Source organism: Mustela nivalis (genome assembly GCF_964662115.1).
Source record: "Mustela nivalis genome assembly, chromosome: 7".
Classification (NCBI taxonomy): domain Eukaryota; kingdom Metazoa; phylum Chordata; class Mammalia; order Carnivora; family Mustelidae; genus Mustela; species Mustela nivalis.
Window position 1 is genome coordinate 53,788,674 of NC_139026.1, and position 9,900 is coordinate 53,798,573.

The 9,900-nt window shown below is 52.8% G+C and overlaps 1 protein-coding gene across 1 annotated transcript; it reads left to right on the top strand.

The window, feature by feature from the left end:
- Positions 1 to 391: 391 nt before the first annotated feature.
- LOC309870233 (uncharacterized protein) lies at positions 392 to 8,372 on the top strand (the record flags this gene model as incomplete). Its single annotated transcript, XM_082742426.1, has 6 exons — positions 392 to 451; positions 950 to 1,088; positions 5,670 to 5,734; positions 5,993 to 6,181; positions 6,446 to 6,603; positions 6,920 to 8,372. 5 exons carry the CDS (start codon positions 392 to 394, stop codon positions 6,455 to 6,457), a joined length of 465 nt encoding a protein of 154 aa, XP_082598552.1. The 3' UTR covers positions 6,458 to 6,603; positions 6,920 to 8,372.
- Between the last annotated feature and the right edge of the window lie 1,528 nt (positions 8,373 to 9,900).

Sequence of the window (9,900 nt, forward strand, 5' to 3'; positions counted from 1 at the left end):
TCCCTGGTTCTCAATGGTTTGGATACTATTTGCTAATAAAATCAGATGAAAAAATAAAGGACACAGGAGAAAAGAAACAAAAAAATGAGCTTCCCCTGAAGGTGGTATGATCCTGCACTTGGAAACCTCAGGACATGATTCAAACCCCCATGAATGAGAATCAGAACAGGAACAGGAAAATGGCTGGGTACAGGACACCATGCAGAGGTTGAGAGTTTTCTCAACCAAACGAAACTTAAAATGGGGAAACCAATGTATCAGCTCTATGCAAAGCCCCAAAGATATTTTTTCCTTCAGGAATAGGGACTTGAACGTGTGGGTGTCTTGGCTGTGAGCTCTGCGTTCCTCCAGGGCAGGATTAGCATCAGGGAGATGGGAGCCAGATTCCTGGATGGGTCTGGAGCCCCCAGAAGCCCTTCTGTCCCCAGAGCCCACAGTAGAGACCTACCAGGTGGGCTGGTGCCAGATTCCTGCTTGGCAAAACTGAATGAGCTCACGGAGGGAATGAGAAGGGTAGGATGGCTATCCCCTACCGCACCCACCTTCCTGGCTGTAGGACTGAGGCACATATAAGGAACAGAGGCCTGTGCCACCCACTCTGCTTCCCTGAGTGCCCTGACATGGGCCTGTACTCTGGGATCACATTCCAGGGAGCAGCTTCTCTGGGGGACAGGCTCAGGGTCTAAACTGGGGCTCAGTCCTGGACCGGCCCCTGTGCTGGGGAGGGGAGGAGCCTCACACTGATTCTTGGAGGTCCTCTCCCTGCCCAGGGCTGCCGAGCAGAAGCCCTGATGTAGATATCACAGGCAGGTGGACACGTGTGACTGCCCCTGGCTTCAGAGACAAGGGAAGGAAGCAGGCTCCGAAGGACACACTCAGGTGGCAGCTGCCAGAACTCGCTGTTGAGGATGGCAGTTGGTGACAGTTAGGGTTCTGTGTACCTCCCGAGGCTGGCTCATCCTCCCCAGTTCTGCCCACTGAAAATGAAGGAGGAGGCCAGGCTCTTCTCCCAGGACCTAATGCAGATCGGCCTGGATTGAACCAGACCTTCGGCAAACACATCATGTTCTGGGACCACTGTGTGTCAGGTGAGGCTGCTGACCCAGCAGGGACCTGGGGGGCCCCAAGGGCAGGAGACGCAAAGGGGAACACAGGGTGTCTAAAGAGAAGGGAACTGAGAGCAGCACACAAAATACTACTGCATAGTAAATGGGCTCTGAATGACCCACGTGTCTCATGCCAGGGTCTGTAGAGAGGGGGAGGGTGACAGGGCAAGGGGCTCCTGGTGTCGATTTGTAAGCTGAGGCCCAAAGTGTCCTGTGGAGGTGGCCAGGGGGCTAGAGGGTGAGGGCCATGTTGGAGGGAACTAAGGGCAGCTGGGCCAACAACACAGATAGGGCTGGGCAAGAACACACATGGACCAAATGCTGGTCGGACAGTCAAAATGATCCCCACTCTTGGTGTTTTTATTTATGTCTGATTTCTTTTTCCATTTTATTTTCCTTTTATTTTTTTTTCATTTTTTTTCATTTTATTTTATTTTTTTTCCATTTTATTTTATTTTCCATTTTATTTTATGATTTGTAAAGATAAATAGCATGATGAACCCCCAAATACCATCACTGGGTCCAGCCCAGGGTTCTGTGCTTACCACACATGTCGCCAGTGGCAAGAGCATCACAACAAACCGAGACCTTGGGTCTACTCTATCTGGAGATGTCCCCAAAGGCACTGTAGAAAACAGGGATCCCCTTTGTATACATGCCCATGGCACCATCATCACACTGCAAGGATTTAGTGCACATCCTTACCGTGCATCCTGTGTTCATGGCCACCTTGGGGTTCTCTGGAATTTCTTTTCTCATCAGAAGTCCAGGTTTCAGGTTGAGTCCCCAGGTGCCAGTGAAGAACCTGACGATGTGGAGTGCTAAGCTGGCTGGGTGGGAATACAGTGTGTCCAGACAGGCTGGGGTGCAGGTGGACGGCAGCAGGAGATAGGGCTCTGTCTGTGTGAAGAGGGCAGTGGCTGGTGGTGTGCTTCAAAGCCTGGGGCATCAGAGATGCTGACCTGGAGGGCCACCAAGCCTGGCACTGAGAAGCTGCTCAGATTAGGGTTTCTTATGGGGCTGCCCCATAGCTGTTTCAAGATGATAATCCATGCTCCTTCACTGAGGGAGATGCCTTGTACCCCTGATCCTGGGTGGCCCCTAGAACAATCTTGGCCTTCAGAGTGTGGGCGGGTCATGGCTGACCTGTGACAACTGGTCCAGGATGGGCCAGCCTCCAGCAGTCCTGAAGCCCCAGTCACTACCCAACTTGCCACGCACCATTCAGAGACTGACCTGATGTGAGGGGTAGGCCTTACCCCTGGGCACAGGATAGGTGATGTTTTCGATACAGGTCACAGGGTAAATATTTTCCAGTCAGCACGATCTGTTGCTATCCTCCAAAGCAGGCTGTTCCATATGGGGATGTTGGCCCAGCTGCAACCCAATGTGACTCCATGTTCAACCCCTAACCACATTGTAGGGACGCCGTAACCTATTCAGGACACAGAAAACTGGAAGGCCAGAAGAAGGCTAGGCCATCGATGGGGAAGAAGAGGCTGATCAATAAGAAGAAGACAGACAAAATAGAAATCAACAAATCGGAGTTTATCTAAATCAAAACCTTGCACTCTGCAAAAGACGCCATTCAGAGAGCAAGAATGAAATATACAGAGCCGGAGAGAGGTTTCAAATTGTGCCTCTAAATGTGGGGCCCTTGTAGACGGAGGACAAGCACGTTGGTTATCTAACACAGGATGGGGCACAAAATGGGCATAAGATCTAAGCAGACACTTGAGCAAAGGAGATGCGCACACACAGAGATATGCGTTCACACAGGGTGTGTATGCCTGACAGAGCACCTGGTGAAAACGTGCCAGATCTTCACACTACCACAAGCACCCACCAGCACACACCTGTCAGAGAGGCTGCAGATACCCAGTGCTGGCACCCACGTGGGGAGCAGGAGCTGGAGTGCAGTCACACAGCCATGCGGGAAGGCAGTTTGGCAACTTCTTACGTTGCCAAGCCTCATCGTACACTCCAAAGCATCCATAGATATTGACCCAGCTGATCTGAAGAACTTTATCTTCATAAACCTCGCATGAACATTCCCTGCTTTATTAATGATGGCTCAAACTGGGGAACAACAAAGATGCTCTTGGATGAGCAAACACCTGTAATCTGTAAAAAGGACTACAGTTCAGCACAAAGGAACTAGCTATCTGTGCTTCAAGGTCATGGATGCACCTTGGTGCATTTTCCTTGATGAAGGAGCCAGACTTGTGTGTGGTTGAGTTCACAGGACATCTGGAGCAAGCCAGACCATGGGGAGGGGAGGCATCGGTGGCTGCTGAGCAGGTGCAGTGGGAATGCCTGGCTACACAGGGGACATTCAGGTGCTCCAGAGATTGGGGGGGAGGGTGACTGGATGCCCTGTGAAAACTCAAGAGCTGTACATCCTACAGTGTGAGTTTGAATGGAGACAAACAGAAAAAAAAACAGAATGGAGATAAACACCCATCGCACTGTATGTCTGAGATACCTGCATCTCCCTATGTGTAGAACTGACCCCAAAGAAATATCACTCACTGACGTGCCCTGAAATCCGCAGGGATGACGTGGCTGGTTTCTTAGCCTGGCCAGCCTCGTTGTGTGGATTGGACAGAAAAGATCGAACCAACACACCCTGCTGTCCCCCTTCCTGTGCAGCAAGCCCTGTTCCACGTGCTCTCAGCCTAATCCCTGTACACACTGTGAGTGTCCCTGCAGCCAGGGCTGGTGCCCCACAGCTGTCCTTTTGGTGATCAAACCTAACCTACTAGTTAGGACTCCGGCTCCCACTGTGGCAGAGAGGCAAAAGACGGACTCTCAGATCTTGGACCAAGGTGAGGGCTGGGTGCAGACCTCACTCCTGGGGAGGGACAGAAGCTGAGTCCTTGAATCCTGGGGCTGCAAGGTGTCCCAGCGTGTATTGCTGTTGTGGTAAAACTTGGGTCTGGACCCAGAAGTTTCCTTAACAGTAATCAGAAACCTGGCGAAGAGGAAGGTTTCCATTTACCCTGAACTGCTTAAGAGTGTGGCAGACCAGAATATGGCTCCCAGGGAGCCTACTCCTACTCAGCCACGCATTCCAGAAGGTTCTCTCGAGGAGCACCAGCTCAGATACTCCACAGGTTCCATGGTGGTGTCTTAGCCCTGCTGTCCTCAGGGCCACAGTCAGGCCCTCCGCTGCACTCATAGTGGGGTCTCCAGACTTCGCTGGTCCCCTTCACCCTGGCCCACCTAACTAAGCCACATTCCCCTCATCTGAGAAATGGGACTCTGGGATTACTCCCAAAGGGCTCAGTAGAGAGGATGTATGGTGCTGGTGCCTAAGTTGTCTAGGTCACCCTGCACCCGACTCTCCTCTCCTTTTGGGGATGCCCTCTGTGAGACCAGACTATGAGGAAGCTCTGGGAGCTGGATGCAAGTGCGGGGGGAGGGCAAAGAGGTGTCCTAGGGGCAGCCATCCATGCGGGTCTGGCTCTTGCCAGGGCACAAACCAGATCTCAGCCATGCCGCTGCTGTTCTTGAGTAAGAAGGATGCCTTCTGGGTGCCGGCTCAACTGGTGACCAATGAAAGCCATGCCATGAGTGGTAGGAGGCCAGTTGGGACACTGACTGGACTTGGAGCTCAGGAGAGCCCCTTGCAGGGCTGCTCCAGCAGTGGGGCCAGTGGGGACCTCCACCCTGCCTGCCTCCCCAGGTCACTTTCAGGGCCCTGTAGCTATGGCCACTGGCCTCACCAATTACAGACCATTCTTGCATCCCCGCTGGTCCTTGAGCCTTTGGTCTGGCTACCTATGTGACCACTCAGGCACCCTGCCAGCCCACAGCCAGAGAAAGCCCAGGTAGCCTCATGTCCTGCTCCTGTGTGCCCCAGCCTGACTCCCAAGCCCAGGAGATGACCGTGTCTACCCCCATACGCCCATCACACTCACTGCCCCCAGTACTGGGGAACCCCTTTTCCCCTACTGTGGCCAGTGCAGGAAAAAGGGTTCTGGGTCCTCAGCACAGGGCACCAACCCAGCTGGGTCTCTGTGAGGAGAAGGTCTTCTTCCCCTGTCCCCCTGCCCCAGGCCTGGAAGGTAGTCCTGCTCTCTGGGAAGTTTGTGCCTAGCCAGGGCTTGAGAAGGTCGTGGCACACACTGGAGTCAGGGCGTGAAAAAGCAGGCACCTGACAGAACTCACCCCCCTCCTGGTTGGGGAGAAGGCCTTGATTGTTGGGGGGCCTGGGGCCTTCTCAGGCTTCTTCATTCCAGGGCTCCCTGAACAGCTGAGATTCTGGGGCCATTATAAGCACATTCCAGGCAAAGCACTCCCAAAGCTGAGGAAGCACATGGCAGTAGAAGGACCCCAGAGGCACTGTCCCCATGGCCTGGGGTGGGGGTGGGGGGTGGGCATGCAAAGCCCTTCCACAGCTGACAAGGGGTGGTGTCTTATTCCTTCTCTTGCTTGGGCCAGGAGCACCCTTGGGATGGAACAGGGCTATGGGAAGTATGTCCTCTTGGCTCCTTGGGTCCCTGGCACAAGGTTTCTGGGCACTGGGTGGGTCCTCAACACTTTCTGCCCTTTTGCCAGACCAGGAACAGATGTGCAGTGGCATTTATATCATAAAGTGGTTCCTTCAGCATTTCATTGCCCAGGTAAGGCCACCCAAGGAGATCTGTCCCCTGATCCACTCACTGCCCCTGGGTCCTAGTGAGGGCCGAGCTCAGCCCAACCCTTCAGAGAAGCCAGGCCTGATCCTGGATCACTAGGGCTGAGGCTTGCAGTGCAGACCCATCCTGGAGAAACCCAGAGGCCATCTTGAGGAGGTTCTGGGGGCCTGGCAGTCTGGCTCAGCTTCCCAGAGAAGTCCAGCTCAGCCCAGGATGTGCACAAACCCTTGGCCTTTTCCGCAGCCAGCCTGGGGTCCCGTCAGAGCATGTTACTACCAAGTATGGACAGAGTCCAGCAGTTCCTTCCCACACCTGCTGTCCCCAGAGACCGCCTCTTTGCTCCCTCTGAAGCCTCTGGGATGCCTAAATCCTGGAAAGCAAGCACATGCTCACAGCTATGGCATTCACGATCCTCAAGGTGCACAGCAGCAAGTGAGCTCACGGGAGCCCAGGTGTGCATGAGGGTGGGGAGCGGGGCCACAGCCCACTGCTCTAACCAGTGCACATGCCTCAGAGGAGGGAGGGTTGGCTGGGCAGAGCCCTCTGCAGAGAAGCATTGGGCATAGGGCCTCCCCCTGCCACTGCACTGCCTGCAGAACTCCTGGGAACAGCTGGACCCCCAGAAGCTATCCCCAGGAGGTGCCCTGGAGTGGAAACGTGGGGCCTCTCTGCATCTGATTCCCACCTATTGCCCAGAACATCTTCTGAAGCTGCCCTGAAGCGGAAAGGTCTTCAGAAGTTTCTGCAGGACACATTGTCCCAGACCTGGTCCTGGAGGATGAAGGGGTACTCAGGCACACTCGGACCTCCATGGCCGAACTGCGAAGGATGCAGTGCGACCTTGTCCCCCTTAGGTGAGCACAAGGTCCAGACCCCTCCTGATTCACCCTCCTTGGGCAGTGGACAGTGGACAGTGGACAGTGGACAGAGCCACTGGGGCCTTCCACCTCGTCTCTTTCTATCTCCTCTTCTGCACCAACCTTGGGAAAACCAGGCCAGGGCCGGGAATCTGGGCGCTCACTGAGCTGGGGCTGTGGTCAGCAACCTGGGGGGTTTTTGTCACTGTTGGGCCAGTGTGACCATGCGGAGAGCCATGAGGACTCCCTGGCGCCCTGCCAGCTGGAGATAAACAGTCCTCCAGGGATGCTAACCCAGTCTGCCTCTTTCCAGTGGAACCTGAAGAGTTTGCCGCCATCATGCTCCCAGGCCTGCAGCAAGTGTCCCAAGCTCCCAGACCTCTCCTCCCTTCTCCTAGCATTGAGACTCCCCAGAGTGGACGGGTTGGCCTCCTCCAGTCCAGCCACCCAACAGGAGCAGCCTGGACCCCCTCCTAGCCAGGTCATCCTCAAGGCCGAGGAGCAGCTTCAGGAGGGAACCTCCACAGAGCCCACAGCTGTGCACCTGTGTCTGGGCGCCTCAGGGGCTGAGGTTCGAGCCTATCTGCCACCAGCCCAGGACCCCTTGCTGGCCTGGTTTCCCCCACAGTGATGGAATTCCCTCTCCAACTTGCCAGTGAACTAGGAAGTTATAGGCAGGTGGTTCCCAGATGTGACCTTGAAGCCAGAACACTTGGTCCCCCTTCCCTTAATCACCTGCCTGGGCTACCTTAGGGGCACACAACAGAGCTGTCCCCAGAACCCCACCTGGATTCCTGTGAGGGGCTCCACCCAGCCCACTAAAGGTGAAGCTGTAGGGCCCAGGATGCCCTTTCTGCCCTGTGGCCACCATAGCCCATACCTCTCTCAGGGTACGGAGTGGGTCCTCAACACTTTCTGCACAGCCAAGACAGAGCCGGAGCAGAACTCAGTCAGCTGCCCCAGGGCTCAGCACATGTGCACAGCCCTCTGACCTCTATGTCCACAGAGAAGCTAGATGCTCACCTGCTTCTGGAAGAGAGGCACAAACTGAGAACAGGGGCCCTGAGGCTCTAGTAAGCTGGCATATTGGCCTTCCTACAGGACAGCACCCCACAGAAGGCCCAAGTCCCTGAGCCAGAGGGGCATGGCCTGGCCCTGGGCTCCAGGGATGGTGGGTAGAGATGACATGAGTCCCCGCCCAATAAAAATGAAAACTGATAAGACCAAGCCCCTACCCCATGACCCTAGCCAGTCGTGGATTCTGGCCCAAGGCTGGACATGCACTCTCAGAGCTGTATGTGGACCTAGATATGCCTCACACACCCACTTCTCTGACTTAGGGCAGCACAGGGAGCAACAGGTTACCCCAGCGAAGGGGTAGCCAACACAGGCAGGTGGGACCCACACTCACTCACACAAGGAGGCAGGTTCCCCAGTGCTGGGCATCTTGCAGTTCGTGTCCTGGCACCAAGGGACACCAAGGAGGCAGAGGCCAAGGCCAGGCTGACATACAGGGGCCTGCTTGGGACCCCAAAAGCTGCAGTCCCAGGTCTGGCCTGAGGATGCTGGCAGGTTTGGACCAGGCAGGCTGGGACCATCACTCTGCCATCCTCAGCAACTGCATCTCGGGGACCCCAAACTCAGGAAATGTGCTGTCATGTGAAGTCAGAAGTCTCCCAAGGTGGGGGTCTCTAGCTCCCACGCCCCCTTGTGATTTCAGCACCCCGATAGGAGAAAAAGGGCTCTGTCCCAGGGGAAAAGCACAAACCCTTGACTCAGAGACTTTCTTTGCTGTTGAAAGTTCAATAAAGCGTTTCTGTGTTAAAAAATAGTCAGCCTGTTCTTGCAGATCCCAGAGCTCTGTGCAAGAAGGGCCAGACAGCCACCCAGAAAGGAAGAGGGTGGCACCGCCCAGGCTACCTGCCCAGCCCCTGCCAGGTTCCCCTGCACAGGGGACTTCAGGCAAAGTAAACTGAGGGTTCCCTGTGCCTTCCAAAACCGCCCAGATGCCAGGGTCAAGACCATCAAATCATTTACTGAGACTCAGCCTGTGCCCAAAGAGCGAAGACCAGGCTGGGAGGAGAGTGACAGCCAGGGTCCTCATGGTGTCCGTTCAGGACAGTGTGTGCAAAGCATCCTGGGAGGTCTGTGGTCTGGGGAGCCTGGGCTGGCTGGGCTCCAGCGGCGCTTCCTTCCTCCCTTCCCCTCCTCCATCCTCCATCCTCCGTTCATGCCTCCTCCTGGCATTTGGTACCTCCACCCCCTGTGCCTGTGCTCCTGGGGCAGAAAGGGCAGTAAGCAGGTCGGAGAGGCCAAGGAAGGGGTGTCAGGAAAGCAGGCACCTGCGACTCATGAGGTCTGGCCCACCCTCATTGGACGGGCTTACCTTTCCCACCTTGTGCTGCTGAATCTCTCGCACCAGCACACAGAACGCATGCTCCAGGCCCCAAGAAGAAGGGCCAGGCTCAGCGTGGAACTCTTGGAATATGTCAACGACTCCTTTGGACAATGACTACGATGATACACTGAAGAATGTTTATGAATTATTATCCCCAAACAGTGTGAATTTAAAAAAAAATAAAATTCATTTTTAAAAATTTTATAAAATTTATATTTATAAGCATTGTATTTTTATACATTTTATAAATTTATAAATCATAAATTATAAATTTATAAATATATAAACATATGTACATAACATAGCTATCTATGTACCCTCATAGGCTAGTGCCTATACAACAAAACACGCACACACTCCAGAGAAGAGTCAGCCTCTCATCCCCTAATTTATGTGTTCATATAAAACAATCACAAAAATATCCATCTTTTCATGTCCTGAAAGTTATTGAACAGAACCACATTTTTACAATAGTAAGTTTCTTTATCATATTACAGAATGAGGAAACTTGAGCCAATTGACAACAATGGATATAATAATTTTAAATGAATACTTCCTTGTATTGTTGCATAAGAGGGAATTATTTTCTGTAATCACTATCAACATTCATTGCCTAATTTTATATTTTGTGTTTCCTCAAAAAAATCATTTAGCCTAGTTTAAGAGGGATACAAATATAATATATAAATATAAATATATAAATATATATTTAATATAGAAATAAAATAATATAAATATAAAATATAAACTGTATTAATATTAGAACTTTGAAAATCATTATATACCTTTATGGATCTTTATTACCAGGGAGGAATTATTCTGCTCCAGAACTTATTACAGTAGTTAAAAAAATAATAATAAAGTAATCCCCATAAAAATTAATATAGATCTCAATA